The sequence below is a fragment of the Accipiter gentilis genome, chromosome 19 (assembly GCF_929443795.1).
Source record: "Accipiter gentilis chromosome 19, bAccGen1.1, whole genome shotgun sequence".
Classification (NCBI taxonomy): domain Eukaryota; kingdom Metazoa; phylum Chordata; class Aves; order Accipitriformes; family Accipitridae; genus Astur; species Astur gentilis.
In genome coordinates, this window is record NC_064898.1 from 12,781,747 (window position 1) to 12,804,503 (window position 22,757).

Here is a 22,757-nt window from a genome sequence, read left to right on the forward strand (position 1 = left end):
CTACTAATAAATGACACTTATGTCAAGAACTTAAAATTACCACAGTCATTGTTTTTTAGACAGAACTCATCAATTGCATTATCACGCAAAATCACCTATCTCAACGTCATTCAAACCACAGATCTTCACAAGTACTGGAAACGTAAGTCCAGCCATATTACCCTGGCAGCCTGTGAGTGAATTTTCCACGTTCATTTTCTACCACATTAAAAAAAGCCTTTGCCACTTACATTTAAGGTCTTTACAATCTAGATCCTTTCCCTTCTGTTAATCCCACTTCCGTCCTGACACTGTACCACATTCAAAACAACAAATTTTGCCTTGTCTGTGTAAAGCAGAAAGTGACTTTTAAAACTACCCCAATGAGACACTCATAATTCGTCTTCCACATGTGTATTGTCATTAACTGCTAAAAAGTGAAGGAAGGCTTTAGTGTGCTGTACTGCAATATTAAGATTATTTGGAATATAAGTCCCAAACCTTGAATACAATAGATCTCAGAAACAAACAGACTAGAACAAATAGAAAATCATAGTATTGAATCACTCTAAATCATGTATATTTCTAAAGACAGTAAAAATTGTATTACAGTCCAAGAGACTGACAAAAATGATTGAAAATATGAAACAATCTTTTGAGATCCAACTTACAAATTCTCAAACCTGATGTTTTTTAAATGGTAGATGACATTAAATGAAATAATCTTTTTGGAAAATTTGTGACTTAAGGAAAATGCTGCCGCATAAAACTTATAGAAAACCAGCTATCCTCCTTTCTTAATTATTCCAGTGTTCAAGAATACATTAAAAGAATCTGACAGATATTTTATTATATTTTAAAACACTATGCAGCACGTTTTAACAATACATTACAAGAACAAAATCAGCAATTCCATTTACAGCGTGTTTTCAAATCCTAGGGATTCCGTAAGAACTATAGACTAAAAGAAAAACATTGGACAAAAAAATATTTAAATGTTGTGTGGAAACACACTGGTGAAAAATCAACTTACCTAGGGTTTTACATGCAAAAAAAGCCATGGCACTCTGTAGCCTGTCTGGTCGGACAGCCTGGACCACAAGTACCTTCAAATGAAATATATTCAGGGGAGATGAGTTTATAAAAGTATACTGTGATAAATTAAAAAGCAAGACTCTTCTCAGAATGCTGAATTCTTTAAAACTCTTTAGAAAAAACTTATTTTCTCTGATTATAGACAGCTATCTGATCATTCCTTTCCAAGATAATCTAATGTAATTGTTCCTTTGTAATTAGCTTGCCCTATTAATAGAATCAGAAGATAGATCTACATCCAATGTCTATTTATAAGCTGGAACTTTTATTACAGTGTTTTAGAAAAAAGGTAGCTATGTGGGTAGCTAGAATGACAGAAAGCAAACTTAGCTTTATACTGGTAATCTAAATTCTATACATGTATTTGGAAAGTAATGTCCTAACTGGAATACTAATGTTTCTGATTTCATTGCAGTATCAAAGAAAAATAATCAGTATTGAAAGAGTTTCCTTTCTTTAAACACACCTTTAGCGTTTTACACCTGACTTCTTTTTCTGAGACATTCTGACTTTCAAACCTCCTAGTTCTGTAGATGCTTTTACTGTTCTTCAAAAGACTGCAGAACATGAACAGCTAATCAATTCAGATACAAATTAAATGAGCAGTTTCCCTACCAGCTACCTCTTTTTCAGTTAACTTCCTGCAAATGTTCAGTGCAGGCAACTGCAGGCAACTAATGCAAATTCAGTAGAAATGACTTGTTAAAATCACCACCCCTTCTCCTACACCCTTACTTGCAGATCTCTAAACCACAATTCTGAACCTACCATCACATTCCAGTTTCCAAGTCTGTAATATCTGTTGTTAGTTTCAGAGGAAAAATTTAACTTCACTAAATTTTTAAGAAAGTACTACTTTTTAAGCCTGAGATTACACTGAGTATGACTGCACTATTTTTAAGTTTAACGTACAGTTTGAAAGAAACTAACTTATGAGTGGCATATAAATCTAACCAGGTAGTTTCAGTATATTTCATCAACAGAAACACTCTTAATACTTTCTATGCAAGGAACGAGATACGTAATATGCTGATTATTGCAGATTTATTTTCCTATAAATGCAGAATTTTTGTGAAAACACACTGCACACGTAAGAAATGCTCTTCTGCATTTCATCAAGTCAAACATGACTCGGACAAATTCCTTTCTAAAATGGTTTGTTCCTAAATTCAATGCATGTTATTTTAGAAATTCTCCTCCTCCACAAAAACTCCAAATAAAGAGACCCTAAGCGCCAACCAGCATGAAACATTGTCTTATACCCCATCCCTTTTTGGACGGGCTTTCATTTTATATGAAGTGACTTCAAATGAAAAATCATAGCATCATTTGAAAGTAAGTAACAACACCCTTTCTTCCATAAACACAAGAGGGATGACATTTTTCTCTTCCAGAGAAGGATCCCCAGGCGGAGGAAGAACTTGCCTCTCCCACATTTTAATCACCAAGTTTTCAGGAATAGTAGTATTTCATGACTACTATTCTAAAAAAGCAGTGGCTGCTACTCCATTTTGTGGTTTTCAGTGAGATGTGTGAGTTTGCCCATTTAATGATGAACTAAATTAATGATGCTCAACAAGCTGACAAATTCTGCAGTAACAAAGCAACAATGAAAGAATTGTAATACTTATTCATAAAATTAATTTTGTGAATAGTAACAAAGAGCTTGTTACCTTACAGGGTATGCTCAGTTGCAGCCAATACGCCAACACAAAAAAAGACTCAGATAAAATAGAACTAAATACGTATTATAGAAAAAAAAAAAATCCTTAGACTAAATAAACTAGTTAAGCTGTAATACAATGTAGATACTGTCACTACTTATAATTCAACCAGGCCTGAAGCCTAAATTCCCAAGATGTAAAACTTACTTGCAATGCTGAACTCATAATTATTTTAAAATAATTTAATATGAAAAGATTACCTGCTGAAATAAGGAAATTCTTTTTACAATAGCAGATGGAAAGTCTTGTTCACACACAGAGCTCTGAGAAAAAGTGTGCCACAGATCTTCGTCTTCAAAGCAAAGTGTCTGATAGAGGACTGGGAGAGAAATCTACAAAACAAATAATGCATATTTAACATTAAAGATAACCATTTGGACATTGTATATTTTAATTAATTTCCAACTACCAGTATGACCATAAATCTGTAAATACTTGTGCATATCACATAATTCAATTCTATCCTTGGAGTTAAAGAAGAAAAGGGTAGATTTTAAAATTAATTATTTGTTTACCTATTCCCTGGAAATGCTAAGCCTGTAATGGTTTTATCTTTTTGGTTTTAAACTTCTAGGTTTTTTGCTTTTAAACTTTGGACTCTACCCAATTGTAGTCCTTTCTTTTAATCATGACCAGGTCCTTTTTCTATCAGTGCATGCTACTGATTCACCCAGTTACTCTCACTTTCTAATTGTTTGGGTTTTTTTTAAACCCCTAACAATCATGCTTGCCACACCATTATTGCAATTGCTCCTGATCCCTGGTGAAGAGAAACGAAAAATAATGAACTCTGGATTTAGCAGCAAAAGACCTTGCCAAAGACCAGTCAAGGTTTTCCTTCTTGCTGCTGAGCTACATGCAGGAGGAGATGAGCCTAAGACAGAATTTCAAGGACTAGTTTTTTCATTTAGCTCCCTTCAGGATCAGAGGACTTCAACCTTGACTGTTGCAGGATGAACCAAAGCAAGAAAGTGTTTTTTTGTTTTAGTTTGAAATTACTTGATCTGAGAAATAACAAACTCTGAAATACCTTTAAAGATGTGCATGGAAATCTTATAAGTAGAAAACTAGTTTCCCAATTAACAGTTTATGGTTTTTAATACAATAGGAAGTGGTTTTGAAAGTCATTACAAATGAGAAACCTGCAACTTAAATATTCTTTGCAATTTTTCCTCTGCATATTTTTCTATCTATAAAAGTTGTAGTACCTTGGGTAGGCTTACAGTATTTTCTAACCTCAGTAAGATGACAGGTTCATTCACATGCATTGAAATTCATTATTAGATGGGGTAGAGATGTACATGAAAAGGCTCAGAAAAATGAGATTAAATTAAAAAAAAACAACAGTTTTTTCTTTCAAGTGGATATATATTAAGCCATGGTTTCTGGAAGATAGAATAAACAGTTTAAACTAACAAAATATTTCCATCTGACAAATATGATGCCTCTTAAGATAAATTCAACCCGCCACGTGATGTATACCTTCAAAGATGCTACTGCCCAGGATCGGTCCTGTTCTATCCAAGAGGGAATCTGGTCACGAACACTTCTTTGTGAATCCTTATTGAAGCAAGTTACGTTACATAGATAAGTTACACAATTTTTTTGCGAAACACTATATTCAGTAACAAGATTGCAAAACCCATTTTTTTAATAAAAATAGCATTCACCACAGGAATCCTTCTGTGGTCTTTTGCTAAGTTCATAAATGGTGTAACAAAACAAAAGCTACCAATGATTTAAATTTGAGAATACTGTTCACATTAACATTTGCTTAACCACTTGAGCCTGAATATATTTTATCATTTAGAGTATCTGTATGACACACTCAACTCTAAGTAGTTTTCTTTGACATTAAAAACAAGTGACCCAAATGACTAGCTCTCTGCATATGCACTCTGAGCAACGGACTTAAAAAAATAACTCTGTTGCACATATTTGCTGTCATGAAGAAGGTGGTTCCTCACACAAAGGGCAATTCTGGGGTGATTCACAAGGCAAATCATCACTTCTGGACATCTGTACACTGGTAAAGTTTGTCCACAGCTCTATTTTTCTGCTTCTCAGATGTTGGGGATGGAGGAAATTCTAAGGATGAACTATATAGCTTAAGCTCTAGTGGAATCTCTCTATTCACTGTATAATTTTTTATAAAAAAATCTTACAATATGCATTAACCAGTCTGACAGTCTCTGTATGGAAATGTACTTGGATCTCTCAACCACTGAGTAACTTCAAAAGTAATCTTAAATGTTGAGCAGAAAAAAGGAAAGCTTTCTTGTGAAAGGATGTCTCAGCCATGAGTTATGAAGTCTGAGAAAGAACAAAGGTAGGAAACTCAGAAGCAATTATAGGAATAAACTTGAGATGGGTCTGCAATATATATTCCAGTTAGAATTGGGGTTGAATCATGTATGTCCATAATCTTTCCAAAATATATGGGTTGTGTGTTAGGTGGGGGAGAGGTAGGACTAGTATTAAATTCCATTATAAATCAGATCTCATGTAGCTTGAAAATGACCTACAGCAAGAAAATACTTGACAATCACCAAGTTCACTGATATTTAATTGAATTATAAAGACTCCATAGAGATGAAGAGGGACTTCTATATTCACACTGAAATGCTAAACTTGTAGAGTCATCTAAGGGCTAGAAAAACTGGGAATTTAAGGATATTTTTAGCAGCCAGCTGCCTAACTAAGAAAGCCTGAATAATACATTGTGTTTTAAGTGACTTGCTACTTCTGCCAGCATGCATGTGAACACAGCTGGTGTCATGGATATTCTAAAAACAAGGTACTCACACTGGTCATTTTCTTGTACCACTGGATGTACAAGATACCCTGATAGATATCTAAAGAAGGCTGAAGGTTAAAAGTAATTGTGCATGATGAAAATTACAGCTAAGCCTGATGGAAATGAGCTAGCCTCACCCTGAATGAAGAAGAAGGGGAGACTGAAAAAGAAGAGGCAAAGACTGAGCTCATTATTCCTGATTGGGTTCGCGTTTCCTAAAAACACTTTTCAAAACCTTTGTCAAAATATTTGATTCAAAGAAGGGCTATAATTGATAAGACTACAGAAAGTTTATCTTTTTTCTCTACCCTTTTCTACTGGAAGGTTATTTTGAAAGTATACAGATTCAACAGAATTGAGGGACACTTAGTAAACTACAGCATGATTGGTCAGGCATGCAATAGAAACTTCTTAAGGTAGCTCTGACACCTAGGAAAATACATAAATACATATCCAAATGTAGAACTCTGAGGCTGGGGAACAAAGCATGTCAAATTTAGCAAAGTGCATGGACAATTCCAACAATTCATACAAAAAGTACAACACATATATGATACCAGGAGGAAGAGGGATTCAGAAACACTGATTTTAGTTACAGAAGACAGATTAAAACCTCCTCAGTCATACCACTGAAAAAAAAAATGGTAATCCTGGTAACAAAAGAAGGAAAAAAAAAAGCAACAAAGGCAAAAATTTATGTAAATTAGAAAATGAGTTGCCACGTTCAAAAAGTTTTTATATTTTTATATTACTATCTGAGAATTTATTTGTTCTTTTAATGTATGAATACGATTAATTAAACAATATAGTAAGAATACAACTTTAACTTTTCAGAATTTAGGTAAATGTTCCTTATTTCAAGATACACAAATAAATGTAGCTTACGGATTTTCTTACGGTGTCTCCAATGATCACACCTGTAAAAGTCTCCCATTCCTAGGGGGAATAAATAAACAACTCAGATAAGTCACAAGACGTCTTTAAGAATAAAGATTAATCTGTAGTAGCACGCAGGCAAAACAGGAAGATAAACAAATTAAAGCCTAGATTCTGAAAGAGTTATAAGACATTTTCAAAACTCTAGGTAATACTACCAGTATGTAATTCCTTTTGCAGAATCCAAGCTAAGTGACTGTCATCCTTTATTAGAAAAAGAAACAAAAGGAGAAGCCCTATCCTTCCTCAGCACCCACAGCTCCTACCCAGATTGCCTAACTGTAGGCTAGCAAGAAATAACACGTGGCTGGCAAGGACACACATAGTGCCTGATAGAGTACCAGCAGCCCACACAGAACAGATAACTACAGAATCTATGTTTCAATAGTGTTTCATGTTATAGTATCCAAAAGATCCAGTTATTAGAACAGGAGGAATACTTAATATAATAGATTGGTATTATGAATACTTCGGTTGCATTAAGAAAGGGAAATGTAAGTTGAATTTATGTACAATTAAATCTTTTAGACTTGGTATTTGTAACCAAGAAAATACCTTTTAATCACTTTAAGACAGATCAGGTAAGTATTTAAAAACATATTAGAAATTACATAACCCTGTATTTGGAGGTGGTAAGAAATATACTAAAAAATCTTTGTAAGTATTGGAAGTTTTAAATAATCAGTATCTATAATTCTATGATAAAGAAATTTTTTTTATTGTTAAAGACAATAGTAACATTCCAAATGAAAAAGCCAGTCAACTAGTACTACTCAGATACAGACCACAGCATAGCTTTTTGCACCCATCAATCTAGTTGAGTCCTGAAACAACTCTTTCAATTACAAACTGATGCTACTCTCCCAATTACAAAGAAAATGCTCATGCACAGAAAAATACATGAAGGCTCCCCAGTTTTAAAATCAGAAATCATGTCATGATTCTATGAAGAAAAGCAGAAGTATAATGCATGGAGACATGTAAAACTACCTCAGAAAAATCTATACATGTTGGTTCAGAAAGAAAATGTCTCTACTAAGAGCCAAACCATTCTATAGTATAATGTTGAAGTTGTACTATATATTTCTCATCACTATGCAAAAAAACTCCTAAGTGCAGAAGGTTGAACTCTTCAGGGACAGGGACTTAGAATACTAAACTCTCTAGCAGCATAATAAGCAACTTCTAGTCTCATCACATTAAAAGCTTTAAAATAAATAACTTTAAAAGAACAATCACTTCAGCTTCATTTTCCTCAAGAAATATTTTGCATACTCTTTTCTTAACAGTTTAATTAAAATAACTTCTAAATTTCAGAGAAGTAAGAAAATAATTGATATTATTTGCCTGTTTTAATTCTTGAGTACTCAGACACTGCAGGAATGTGCACTACATGTAACCTAGATTAAGCTGGTTAAGAGCTCTAATAGCTGATGGAAAAGCATGCTAAACAATAGCAACCAACACATAAAGCAGTACTTACAAAAACTTAAGAAGCCTAGGCAGCCAGGCTTTAATTTACTCAGAAAACTATTTGCAAGTTGCTGCCTTCATGACTTTATAAACTCAAGGACTAGAAAGATAAAGCAAGGTATTTTCAGAAGCTGAAAAGAAATAAGAAAGAGGAATCAGGTAAGTTCTAATATTGAAGAGTAGCTGGGGTATGCCTCTACCAACAAGATTAATTTGAGTTAATCAGGCAGCTTCATTGCTGAAAGACTGTGGGGTTTCACCTGGTCAATCCATATGTCTGCAATAAAACTACATTGCATTCATAACATCAAAAAGTTTCAATGAAGCTTTCTTAAACCTGGTACCTTAAACCCAAATCCTTCGTATAACCAAGTTCCATTACTTCCTTCAAATGTATTATCTGATTTTTACCTTTTGCCCTATAATGGACTCTTCTCCAGCAAATTGATATCTACTACCATTTGTTACTGTTTCTGGTCTTCAGCTTCTAGTACAGAAAGCCATAGCTTTGTCTCTCCATTCCATGCAGGTATTTTAGATAATAAAATATGTCTTGGCTCATACTAATCAGCCACGTTTAAGCAATTGTATTGAGTCAATTGTGCATATTGTTCTGCAGGCAGACTTTATAGGATTAATTTCACTACACTATAGACAACTATAACTTTGGCATCTACCTCTCAGCCAGCTAGTCTAGTCTGCCTGTAAAGGCAATGGAGAAAAGTAAGCAATTTCAGTGGTAAACCATCTGACCTATTTTCCAAAATTCATTTATGATGAAACTAACTGCTTCTTTGACAGGTCTGTTTTTTTCCCTGTTTCCTGCAAAGACAGTCTAGGATAACCTGCTCAGATGAATTTTAACAGGTGTTTTAATTTTAGTTACCAATTCAATCACTACTAAAAGTACCATTTTACCAGAAACATATAAATTCACTATGAACCTCCACGTTGGACAAAAGCATTATCTAACACCCAAAGACAGCAACATGCTATTACTGAGATGTGTGCTGCCCTATGGAAATAAGCGTTAGCAGTACTTAAGCTCTGCCGCAATTTTGTTGGGAGTAGGGTAGCCTCTAAACAACAGGTAAATTCCCCATAAATTAGGCATTTTCAGATTAGGCCTCATTCAGACTATTGTCAAAAATGTCACATGACATCTCTCAATTTTTCGTGAATATGCTAGTTATGCAGCACTCGCCTGAAACACAGAATGGACAGCCATTTTTATTAAATGTGGTTTGAACCTATATCAACTGCACCCCACTATGCTATCAAAAATATAAACCATTCCAGGTTGAGTTCATCATTCCTGTCAAAGATAGGCCACTATGGTTCAAAGAATCCAATGCTTATGAGGCCAGAGAACAACATGCAAGAAGGACACTCTCTGTATAGTGCACTCTTGAAGACACTGTTGCAAATGAGGACATTAATGATCACTGGTCCAGGGCTTTTTTTAGACACTGAAGAATCAATGGCTGAAATGCACAAAAGATAACTTCATTACTTCACCTTCCAGGAAGACTCTGCTTTAAGTGTCTTCAACTGCAGGTTGCAGAATCAGACTTTTACTAATTTCTGCCTAGGTCTTGCACTTCTTTTCTGCATTTCAATACCAAAGCACAATGCTCATGCAGCCTTTGGTCACAGTGAAACAGGTGTGTATCCATCACTTTACTTATAAAGGAATGCCTGTATTTAACTGGAAGGATGGATAAAAGTCTAGCCACATGGTGGTGGGGAACACTGATACAGCACCTGCAAAAAAACTGGAAGAACCCTCCATAAACATCTTTTTCAGACAGCTATTTAAAAGGCAACCGTTTACCTACCTTTCTCATGGTAATTTTAACTTTGAACCTAATAAATATAAAGTTGACATACAACAGTAACTATCATAGAAAAATAGTAGCATATGAATCTAAAATCCTCAGTCCTACACTTCTTGACAAAAACTTTTTGTCTACTTATTTAGTCTTCATATTACATTTAAGTAAATCATTTGAGGATTTTCTCCTCTAGCACTTACATTCTCTTGAAAAAGTTCAGGGTGCATCCCTCGTACAAAATGTAGAGCAAACATTAGCTGATCAGCCTGAAATAAAAGCAGTAAAAATGTATTTATATATTCATCAAAAGTCACCTTTCTGTTTTTTTTTCTAAGTATCAATATTTCATTAATAAAACACCTCTAATTCCATAGTAGTGACTTAATGACACATACCCTAATTCAAAATTGCTACATACCTTTGTAACTTGGAGACAAACACTAACTCCAACTCTGTATCTAAGTACATCTATATTCAAGTGAAGAAGAAAAAACAGGTACTTGTAGCAAAACAAACATACTAAACAGAATCACGTATTTTTTAAACTGTGCATAGGAAATGCTTGAAATCTTCTTATAGCAAATTTTTGAAACAGAATTTAAAACAAAACAAAACAAAACCCAAACAACTGTAGCCTTCTGACTTTTTCCTAGGTCTGTTGCATTGCTTGAATTTCAACCAGTCTCTGAGCACTGGAGCAATAAATCAGGAATAAGGATTTAATAGAGCCATAGAATAAACCATGCAAACATTCAAGACAATATTTTTTAAAAGAATATTGGCTTGTTAAAACCGGGATTTCTATGTCCACACACAGAAACTTTCATAAACACATTTTACCAGAACTGTGCTCGAAAGCTCAGACTACTGTGTAATGAAGTCAATGTGAAAAACTGGAAGCTGACACTCTGGAAAATCAGGACCTCTCAGAAACCTATATTGAAGCTTCCAATTTTCAAAGTCTTGCAGTAATCACGAAAATGTATTTTACCAGACAATAGACATATACTCATATTTTCTCTCATTAAAATTTTAAGTAAGCATAAGGAAGGTGGTACCTCTTTTTCTTTCAAGAAAGTGAAACATAACTGAAAAGCATAAAGCACAGGTGAATGGGAAGAAGAAAAAACAATGATGCATGGGATTGGGTTAAGTCTGCAAACTACAGGCATCTCAGCCAGCTGATAAACACAACACACCTGCACTGCTATAGAAATCAGTTCTATTCTTGATGATGCTGTTTGAATTTTCCATAGTGTGGTTTCCCACATACATGCCTTATGTGTACCTCAAAATGACAGCCTGATTGTCCTTAGCTTCAGAGAATTACCACTCTCAAGAATATTAAATTACCAAGAATACTACTAAAAAATTATTTGCATGGGACTTTTCAGAAGAGACAGGACCAAATATGAGGAAGCATACTCTAGAAAATATTATGTATGTGTTATAAGGTATAAGATGAATGTTTGACTAATATTGGCTTTCTCATCTCAATGCCTATTATATTTTTGAGACCAAAATTACATAAGAGGGCCAAATTATTTTTGCTTTATCTTCATTATTACTGTTTTCTCAAACAGATGGCTTTTTACAAGCCTGACACATCAACTCAGAAACAGACAGATATAAGAACAACATAGAACAAAAACATGGAGTAAGGGTGTTTGAGATGTTCATCATCTTTGGGATGCTCATGTGCAGTAAAAGTAACTTCAACTGCATCTGTATTTCAAATAATACAGATGTATTATTTAATAATTTACCCAGTGATTAGCTTCCAGAATTATGGTTGACTGACTAAACGGACATACATGGCTTAGAGACCATGTCCATACTAGTTTTAATTGCCCTTGGAATGACTGACCTTGGAAAATACCAAGAGGCTATATATAACTCAATTCATATGAGCCACAGTTGCTTTAAACTGGATTTGGGTAACTGCAGAAATGCATGATAGCAGTCACAACAAACTGTTGGCATAATTTTTATCTCTATGGATACTGATACATAAAGTTGTTGTTTGCTGCTTTAAATAGTTCCGTTTTATTAATTCTTTCAATTACAAAACCATATGGTACAAAGTATCCCCAAGGATACAATTAAAGAAAATAAAAGACAATATATTTTCTTTTTGCATGTATTTACTATTGGTTTTGTTACAGGGGTAAGACTGGAGAGCAAACAGGCCCCAACTAGCAATCAGAGTCAAACTGTGCAAAGCACTGAAGTTCTCTTTGTATTGATAAATAAACTATGTCCATGAACATCACATGACACTGAGAACAGCTGCCATGGAATGGCTGAAGTCTGCACCATTCGACTCTTTCATCTTCTCAGACAAGGTCTGTAAGCAAATCCAAATCCAAACTGCCTAATAGAATACTCCCTGTATGATTTAGGATCCAAAACTTGAATGGGAATTGTTTGGAAGAATGCTAACTAGCCCAGGCCAAACCTATGACAGCAACTATTTTGACAAATTAACAGTACAGGTGTGCCAGTTCCAGTGCTCAGGAAAATTTCTTGGCACCACTTCACCTACTAGCATACATGAAGTCTATGTACACACAAACATAAATATTAACCACAGACAGACAAATAAAACCATCCTTCCCAATTCCAACACACTTAAAAAGGCATAAACTCTATCAGCTATACCACTTATGAAGACACTAGTAAAGCCTCAGTGTCACAGTAGTCTTTAAAAATTTGCATGGATAAAAGGCAGAATCAGCAGTGGATTGCTGATGGCATGAGAAGCTTATTTGTTCTCTCCACTATCAGAACATGATACTAAGCCAGATGGACCATTACTTTGAAGCTGCACGGTAACACTCTTTCAGTATTTTCTAAACTCCAATCTGATCATTCACAGTGAAAATCTTTCCTACTAGAAATCTCTCTGTGCCTTCCTTTTGAAATCTTTAATCTTTTCTGATATATAAAAATAGCTGTCTTCCAATATTCAAAAGATGTGATGGCTTATTGGAAGGCTTCACATACTCCTGACTTCAAACACAGACATTAAATTATTTTGAGACTATTTCATGAGAACCCACTTGAACTTTGATAAAACAAAATCCTTAGAAATAACTGCTACCTCTGCATCCTCCATATAGTGTTGCTAGATTAGGGGGAGAGGGAAGGAGGCGTAAAACTTTCCAAGATCTCTCCATTCTCCCTGATTAAACTCCAGACTTTCATGATTTGTACTACTGCTCAAATCATCTATGCAGACCTACTATGCATTCTTCAGCCTAGTACTATGAGACAAAATACCCATGTAAAAGTAAAAATTAAAATTGAAAGTGAAAGGCATATCTATCCTAGGTTTTCTCCAAGAAAGCAAGAAGAGAAAAGCCAGCTGATTCAAATACAGAGCAAACAAGAAATACATTAAGAACATTATATGAAGGAACAGGGAAACAGAGAGAAACAAACAACCTAGCAGAGGTAGACACCTGGTGCAGGATGTGAAAAGAGAAAGGAGAGTATTACAATGGGTTTTTTCGGTTTCCATTTTTAAAAAAAAAACAAAACACAACAACAAACAAATAATCACATAAAATCTTATCATGACAACTAGGTCAAACATTCATACATACGAATGCCAGAAATAAGAGCAGAGTAACAGCGCTTAGAAGACTGCCAAGCCTGGGACTCGCTATGAAGCCAGAATGAGGCAGAGATGAGGAGCCAGAGGTAAAGCAGAAATAGGACTAGACTGAGAATAGCCTTGTCCATTAGAAAACTGCTCTGTGGAGAAATGTGCATAAGCAGTCTTAATTCTGTCATACCCGAATTTTTAGTCCACTTCATTTTGCATGTTAAATATTGCAAGTGTAATTTTTTTCTATTGTATTACATATGTACTGACACAATACTGCTTATTTGAAGTAGATCAAATGTTGGTTGCTGAAAGAATACTCAAACCCAGTGCACTGTATAAAAGCCAGAAAAAAATACAATCTTACCTTAAACAAACAGCGACAAACATACTCATACACTGTATGTTTCAGTGAGCCAATAAGTGACTTGATTCTCTCCTCAGTGTTACTTGAATCCTAAAACGAAAGTTTGGATTTCAAAAATTCATGTGGAAGTAAAAATCTTTTTATGTACCTCGTAAATTTCAGCAGAATGACACAAATAACCTGGACTCTATGTGACACTTACTAGTTCTAAAAACATATTATTGAACTCAGCTGAAGTTATCAATGAGCAGACAATAAAATAAGTTCATGCTGAAGCATTAAGAAATGAATATTTTGGCCTTGGATTTTTTCCACTGTGAACATTATACAACATTATATATAAGGTAAATACATAAAGAATGAAATAACAGTTTCTTCTCCTAATATTAATATACTTGAAATCTCAATAGTTTTCACTTGGTAAAAAATTGCTTATGTATTAAATTACTATATTTAATGTTATTAAACAGGTATATTGACATTAAGTGTAGTTACTAAACTTTCAGCCAAATTTGGCCCTACTGAAGTAGAAAATAATAAATATACTCTGTCCTCCAAAGCTTACAGACTAAAAGACTAATTATAATGGGAGAAAACTGAAAGATAGCTAGGATAAAGGAAGAAAAAAGTGTGTGTGTGGGAGGAATGTGAGGGATGTAACAGTATCAGATTTATCAGAAACAAGTTCCTTTCTACCATGCTGGAATTTGAAGAGATGAGTTTATAAAGGAGGGCAATTTGGATTCGTAAGCTGATTTGACTAATACCTTTCCTACGTCTAAAAGATAGCTTAGGAAAAATGAAGAATTGAATAGAGGAGAAGAAAAAAAAGGAAGAAATAAAGAAACCAGAACCAGAAGTTGAGCTTAAAATAGGTAACATAATAGGCAGGAAGAAAAGAAGTTATGAAAGAGTGTGAAAGTAAGAGCAAGAACTTAGAAGCTCATGTTGTGGAAAAGAAGTAATAGGTAAAGAACTTTAAAGAGGGCAAGTTCCCATAGTAAGAACTCTGTTCCTAGTAACGACTGGAGTTGCAGTAAAGTTGTAAGCACAGATGCCAGAATAAAGGGGAATCCAAAAGCGACATGATCAAAGGCTGGTGAATGCCTTTTTAAAGTGGAAACAAAAAGAAATAAGATGAATTTTGGAGATGCTGAATAAAAAGAAAATGCATCATTACTCAGTGTGGGTTTTTAGATCTACAGAGTGAGGTCACAAGGAATAAATCCATAATTCTTTCAGTAAGAACATTCTGGCCATATATATAGAAAAGATAGAATATTTTATATTTCTATAGAATATAGACAAGCAAAAATTGCATTTTCAACAAGACAGACTGCATGCATGCTTACAAACTGTATAAAAGTAGATAAAGTTTTGATCTTCCTTCAGGTAACTGAACCATGTAAAATATAGGTCTTTTCCTACTCTACCTCTTACTGACAGAATTAGCAGTATTTGCAGATTATATCATTAGTTTATTTAAATAAAGCCTTCAGTAAAGTTATAATCAACCTTATTTTTCCTAATTCACCTCAGACAAAGAGCAAACCTGAAATTACAAATAAGAGTTAACTTTGGTTTCAGATGGCATAGCAATTTTACAATTTATATGTGATGTAACGTCATTAAAAATTCCATATGCACATATTCTGAATAGCTAAAGAAAAGTTCAGCATGACTAATTATTATATATTTCATCATCAGTTATTATACATTGTTTTCTAAATATGTCCAGAGCAACTAACAAATTCTGAGGATCAAAGCAGATTGATTCTTCTGCAGCATTAACAGCTTCAGGAAAAGAGAAAATACCTGCTCGCTTTGCAAAGCCCTTTGGAAAAGCCGCAGAAAAGCCGCCAAACTAAACCGGTACATATTATTAATTTTGGACAAGTCAGAGATAATAAAGTACATCTTGCTGGCACTCTCAGCTAAAGGGAGATAGGCGTCCCTCTCCTGCGGATAAAAAACCCATACATCTATTAACAAACCAGGACATTACTGCCATCTACCGGTTATCGCATAAACATATATTCATCCCACTGAAAAAACATTTGGATGACTCACACTGCTTTAGAAAACTGAATCCCTTCCGATTCTCCAAATTGAGGGAGATGCAGTCAAGACTTCAACACTGTCTTTAGATTTCAAAATTGGAAACAATTTTAGGAAAAAAATCTTTAAATTATGAAGAACATTTTGGAAGTTAATCTCTAGGGCACTGAGGCCTCTTCCTACCACCGAACATGTCCCAGAATTCAATAGAAAATTTTAAACTAAACAAATTAAGAACACAGAGGAAAACTGTAATACATTACAAAAACAGCATGCAGATGAATAGCACCACCAATCATCTAAATTTTTGCAATAGCAAGTGAAATATATTAAGTAAGAACATCCATAAGAGCCATATTGTTTGCAATAGTAGATGGCAAAAATAAAGTCAAAACCCATTACTTGCCAATAAGTCCTTAAGGAAAATTCCTTTAATTCAAACTGGCAGACTTTAAATTGTGTAGCTATTCTCCATGTGTAAAACAAAGGAATTTAATGACTGAAAATACTTTCTGTACTTGCATATCCCAAATATCTTTTACTCCAAAAAATTAATTTAGTGTATTACTGATCGTATACTCCTGTGGATGCATATACCCTCTCTATATAGAAGATGAGCATTTTTAGCAGGAAAAAACAGCAATCAAAGATTAAAATAGTCTTCTACCTTATCAAGGAAACTCTGAAGTCTGTGAGATTCAGCAAGTGATTCTTGGATGAGTGCACTACTTGCTTTAGTCTGATTCAACGATTCAATCAGATCCTTATTTTCTAGTATATTTCCTTGTGATGTTGCAAGTGTCTGTAAAAAAAACAAGTCATCTATGTTACATTAAAAAAGAAACTGTAAAGTAAGCATTTTAGAAGCTGTCCTTCATTCTGACCTGTACATATTTCTGAATCATTGAATGCATAAAAAGTGCTAGAAAGCAGGTGGTTACTCCAAAAACTGAGATGTTGTTTTAAAGAAGCATAGAAAATAAAACCCAAGAACAAACTCAAACAGTCCAGATAGCCAGGTTCTGAAACTTAAGTCATCAGCAAGCTGTTGAGAACGATTTCTATGATCAGTTTTACACACTCATATTCCCATGGTAAATACAAATTAGGGTATTTTTTGTTCTCTTTGACTACCAGTTTGACCTGAAATTGGCTACTTGTAATAACTTCCTGTACCCAGTCATTCATATTATTTATTTTCCTTCAGAAACATTCTAATATCCCCTACACAATTTAGTTCTCATTTCCAACTAAGATTAATATTCACAATTACAATTTCAGTTTTGTAATCAGAGATCCCTTCAAAATCCTTGCAGTTACTCTGCATTTTCCCTGAGTTCTTCTGTGCAAACAATTTCACGTCTAATAAGATATAGGAAAAGCTTCAATGATTCACGATTATTTAAGGTTTTTTATTAACCTTCGGTAAATATACTTCAATACAATCTTTTAGTCAGACAACAACACAAAATTGGCTTCTTGCCAATTAAGTCAGTTCTGAACAACTACCTGCAGGACAACATTTCAGGATATTTGGAGGTAGAGTTCTCTAGCTGAAAAGAATTTAGGACAAGATCATCTGTCTTTTCAAGGAGTCCCATTTTGCTATGATGAATCTTAGTGTGACCTATGAGGTAGCCACAGTATGTACATCTTTACTCCAAAGCTTTGGGCAGAAAACCAGTACAGTACTTCAGATGGAATGCTAATGTTGGTTTAGGATTAACTTGAATTGAGCTAGATCACCTCCAGCACTGACTTCTTTGTTGACAAAGTACATGTAGCACCTGTCAGTTTCCACTGAGGTTTAGGTTTCTTTCTTCAGGGTCAAAGAGTATTCTGATTTCAGTGCTAACAAGAATGCCAAAGTTGAAACCAACCTCAGTGTTAATACTTCACCACTTTTTGTTGCAGATATCTTCGGCATCAATTACTTGACATTTTGCATTTGACAATTCAGATTGGACAAATGTGAAAGATTTTGGAGTTCCAAGATGACACAAGAAGTTATTTCTACAAAGTGGACATTTTTTTGTTGCATCTCTGAACTCTCAGCTTCTGGTAGACATTAAGATGTTAAACAATGATCAATTTTGAATATGGAATTTTGTTAGAGAACAAGTTTCCTCTGCCTATAAGAGAAATCTGCCCCATCACAGTTTTAAAAAAGGTTTGAGCTAAGTTTTTGAGACTTAATAAGGAGTTTAATAGAGACCGTAAATATGGAAATTCAAATCACATTAGATAATTATGTGCAAAATTCTAGAACTGAGCTATTAATGGCCAGTCTAATAAAGTTCAATTTATTACTTTTTGTGGAATCTGTAAAACAATTTGCTTATGCTCAAGTCCATTGTGCTGGATACTGCAAAGTTCTATGACTCAGCTACAGGGTTTCGAGGCAGCAGGTCAATCTCCCTGCATCTATGACATTTTAGAAGGAAGGAGGATTTGAGGATCCATTCCTATGGGCATGAAGTATGGTTTCTGTGAAATCCATGAAAAGATGCAAACAAAACAGGAAACAGTCCTCTTCCTTGGAAGCTACCTTTTCTTATAGAGGTGTACAACTGTTTCTGAGCTCAATTACCCTCATTCAAATAAAAAGGTAAACTTAAAATCAATAATATTAACTTTAAATATGAGAAATGAAAATGTTAACTATAAGAATATGATAGTTCATTGCTAATAAGAAACAATTGTGGAGGTTTAAAGTTTTAAATGTCTCTCAACAAATCTTTACATCTTCTACAGGGGATTTTTCTTTCAGGTTTTTTTTTCCTTTCACAACACAGAATCATTTCTCAGCTTAAGAAAGTAGCATTTGACATGATTCACGACGTTAAAAATGTGGCATTTTTAAAATAATTTGAAAAAGAAATAGTATAATTTTTAACAAAGTTTTCTCTCTTTTAATGCATTAAATTAATCAATCTAAACCACAATTCATACATTTAACTTTGACAATACTTAATGTATTGAAACACTACAGTTTCATGACAATGTACATATTTTATCTACTTTACTCTCCAACAGCGCCAGGCTAATAATGCTACTATTTTCTCAAATAAAAAATTCTGAGAGTTCATTATTCCAACACTTTCACCATCTTCATTCAAACACATAATAGTATGAACACTTATTGATCTAACAGATATAAAAGAGGTAAATTTATTTTACCTCCAAAAGAGATTCCTCAAGTTTAGCTAACTGTATCTTCTTATCTTCTTCTTGTTGTAACAGTTTTGTCTTCTGCTCTTCCAAATCAGGCTTTTCGTGCTGAATTGTTAAAGCCAAAAGCTAAAAAGAAAGGAGATTATTCAACAGGATAAAAACCACTCTAACATTTCATAATATATATTCATTAATTATATAGCATAATATATACTTATTAACCATATAGCAGTATATAGTCTATATTTTGGAAAGGAGACTTCCAAGGGTTTACTCAGTTGCACCAGACATCCAACAGCTTTAAATCTATGTAGATATCCAGGATATCCTGCAGTGGCAAGTATAACTCAGGAACTACTGTGAAACTTGCCCTTGTGTATACGGCAGATGCAAGACAGGTGAGATACTCAAGGACATTTCAAAAGGCATTGGATCACTTTATTAAGGACACTGATTCACACCCTTTTATGCTGAGACCTAAACCTTTGCACCTCAATCTGAATCACATCTGTGTTTAAATGACTGGCAGTCTTCATTAGTGTATATACTCTTATCAGATATAAAAAGAAGTAGGTAATAGAATGCACAAACCGGAAAGAATGGTAGCGAATTTCTTTCCAGCAAGTCTACCAAAAGTTAAACCCCTCTCCTGCCAACAAAGAGAGGAAAGAAAAAACAACACTTTTTCTTCTGTATTTCCACTTAAAGAGGGGGTCAACTCACTTGGTTACATTGTATGATATTGATTCTCTATGTCCAGTGGAGTGAGGAAATCCATATGGTTATCCATGCTTCACATTTTGAATTATATTTTACTTATCAACGTCTTATTTACATCCAATTCTAAGTCTCTTGTTAGTTTGGGAAAACTTCTTTCATACCAAATTAAGAGGGGTTTTTCTCCCTTTATCTCTTTTTTTTCCCCTCTTCCAGCTGTGTGCTACATTTTGCTTCCTAAACATTACAGAAAAAAACTCAAAAGCTGCTAGCATTTTTGAGGAAGTAAAATACATAGCTTTTTGGTTTCATTGCATCTTTCCAGTACACAAAGTATCTTGATGCTAGCATTACTTTCTAACTAGGACACTGGAGGGCAGTAACAGAAATGTTTCCATGGTACCGTAAATGCATCTTGAACAGAAAACAAGCTTAGGAATTAATCTGTTGCAACTGAAGTCAACGAGACGGTTTCCATTTTCTCTATTGGACTCACTACTTGGTTCCAAAGTGCATAAAAACAAGATTTTAAAATTTAAATTTAGTTTCAGCATCAATTTTACCATTTATATTTGTGCGCTAGAAAATATCTCCATGACCATTAACGCAAACTGCATCATAGGGCTTCTTCCAGAAGCTGGATGTAGCTATGAACGTCCACTATACACTGTTTTTATTCTAAAAGCCTACCTGTCCTCTTAAGCCACTTCCTGTTGTAGTAAAGTTTACTTCTGTAACAATAGAAGAAGCATCAGGTGGAATGAAGGGATTTGGATTCCTTGTCGATAGAAAAAGACGGAACTCTTCATTATAATCTATCTTTTTTTCACCTATTTGTATAGTGTAACGGGGTCCTGTAAATAATAAATAGATGTTATACTTACTCTGATTGGAACATTGTAGAATTACCTGAAGATAAAGGTATTTGTGCAATACTTTATGACCAATAGACACAAATATATTTTATAAAATTTATTTATAAATTGTTTGGAAAGAAAAATAATTTTTAAAAATTTAAGCACATAACCTATCCTGCATCATTAAACAAAAAAATGCAGCAATATAGCCCTAGTGTAATCAAGTTACATAGTGAGAATATTTAATACACCAGGGTAATTGAATTGTCCTTGCCCAGTACAAAAAGCATAAATGGCAAAAAATGGACTTGAAATAAAAGTGATACTAATGAATCTTTGAAATTTTCAAACAATGAATAGGAGACAAATACCACTGGAGAATCCCCCGTTTGTGTAAGAATCCTGTCATAATTTAAATACATTTTCATTTACACTTCCATATAGGTACACCACTCTACCAAAACACTACTAGCCATAATTACATATTGGCTAACTAAGATGGTTCAACATTTTCTGCATGTGATCCAAAACCATTAGATTTCACCTCTGGATCTGTTACATTTATTTGTAGAAAGTTGATGTTGCTGTACAATCATAATTCTCTTAAAATATTACTTTCTATGATAATTGTTATAAAGAAAGTCTATGAAACTAAATATGCTGGAATATCTAGTCATAATATTGAAAGAAAAATATTCCATTAAGAAAGACACCATAAATTTATCTTGTTATAAATACATTTAATTCAATCACAGTATGAAAGAAACAATTAATTTATTAAATTTCTGCTGTCAAGGTTTCAATCTCTGTTTATACTCCTAATGTTTTGACATTTCTCAATACGCCTGTCACAGAATGAAACTATAAGTATGGCCTCTCACCACACTCCCTCCAGTACAGGTTTCCATTCTAGCGGGGTCTGAAAAGAATAGACTCAAACAATCACAAGACTAGAGGAAGCTTTTGCCTCCTGATACTAAAAAAGAAGGAAGAACAGAATTATAAGATGAAAAGTTTCAAAGTCAAAATTTCTTTTCCGGAGAAATTTCTGAGGTGGCATAGTTAGGTGCTTCTCTATTTTTAGCACTGGGAGCAGATCAGAAACTCTCTAAGTATAATTCTCTTGCTAAAACACTCGTAGAGATGAAAATCTCATACCAATTTTGCTTCTGTGCCAAGGATCAGAATAAATTTTAGGCCTATGCTGTAAAAACATCAAACAGAAAATGGAAGCTATACAAAGACAAATTTATTGCAGTATATATATATTCACATTTTTCTTAACATTTCATTCCAAGTAATGAAAAGATGTACAGTCATCACAAGCAAAATAATGCAGACAGGCCCCCACCTCCACATTTGGACAAAGAGGAGTGTGTGCTTGCTTGTGAAGTGACTGAAAAGATTCAAATAGTGACCCATTCTCCCTTTTCAAAAAACAGGTCCCTAGTTTGGACTTGCACAGACCTAGCATTAACATAGCTCATAAACATGCAAAAGAGGATGCCTGAGTGTTACGAGCAATTCCCCTGAATAAACTAGTATATTTCAATTTAATCTACTTTCTCCACAGTTCTGCAGACACATTCATCTCTCAAGTTGATTCCTTGAGCAAAAACAGCTAAGATGCCTGTAATACTGGATCTCTGCTTTCCGAAGTTCAGCAGAAGCTAGTGAAAAAAAAGAAGTTGTAAAGATGTTCTACCTAGCCTCCTACAGATCCCTGAAGTCACCACTTTGGTGGTGCTCTCAACTCTTACTGAGGATAAACAAGCAAGCACATCTGTAATGGAAGAACTGATTTAAGCTAACGTTTTCTTGTCACTAAACAGACATTTCCGATATAGGAGACAAATGTATCTAGGAACTCTACAGCATTGACACTTATTTTTACCATGGATTTACACTTAAAAGAATTACTGCTACCTCACCCACTATTAGATCTCAGTGTTAGATGAAATGACAGCAAAAAGGAGTCTTGAATTATTTTCAGTGCCCAAAGTTCACACTGTAAATTACATGCACAGACTGTGGTACATGCTGAGGATTCAACACTTGAGGCAGAAATATGATTATTAAGGATAACATAAATATACTTTAATTACAAAAATTCAGAAAGTATTTAAACATACTTT

General features: G+C 34.2%; 1 protein-coding gene across 1 annotated transcript in view; it reads right to left on the minus strand.

Moving 5' to 3' along the window:
* Nucleotides 1-22,757, minus strand: part of DYNC2H1 (dynein cytoplasmic 2 heavy chain 1) — a 185,788-nt gene that overhangs the window by 89,774 nt on the left and 73,257 nt on the right. The window contains exons 66-75 of the mRNA XM_049823214.1: nucleotides 20,456-20,619; nucleotides 19,055-19,174; nucleotides 16,542-16,676; nucleotides 15,632-15,775; nucleotides 13,817-13,906; nucleotides 10,040-10,105; nucleotides 6,481-6,531; nucleotides 4,281-4,358; nucleotides 2,999-3,130; nucleotides 1,013-1,085 (exon numbers count right to left, since the gene is read on the minus strand). Of these exons, the coding sequence (XP_049679171.1) occupies nucleotides 1,013-1,085; nucleotides 2,999-3,130; nucleotides 4,281-4,358; nucleotides 6,481-6,531; nucleotides 10,040-10,105; nucleotides 13,817-13,906; nucleotides 15,632-15,775; nucleotides 16,542-16,676; nucleotides 19,055-19,174; nucleotides 20,456-20,619 (1,053 nt within the window). The remainder of the gene's footprint in view (nucleotides 1-1,012; nucleotides 1,086-2,998; nucleotides 3,131-4,280; nucleotides 4,359-6,480; nucleotides 6,532-10,039; nucleotides 10,106-13,816; nucleotides 13,907-15,631; nucleotides 15,776-16,541; nucleotides 16,677-19,054; nucleotides 19,175-20,455; nucleotides 20,620-22,757) is intronic.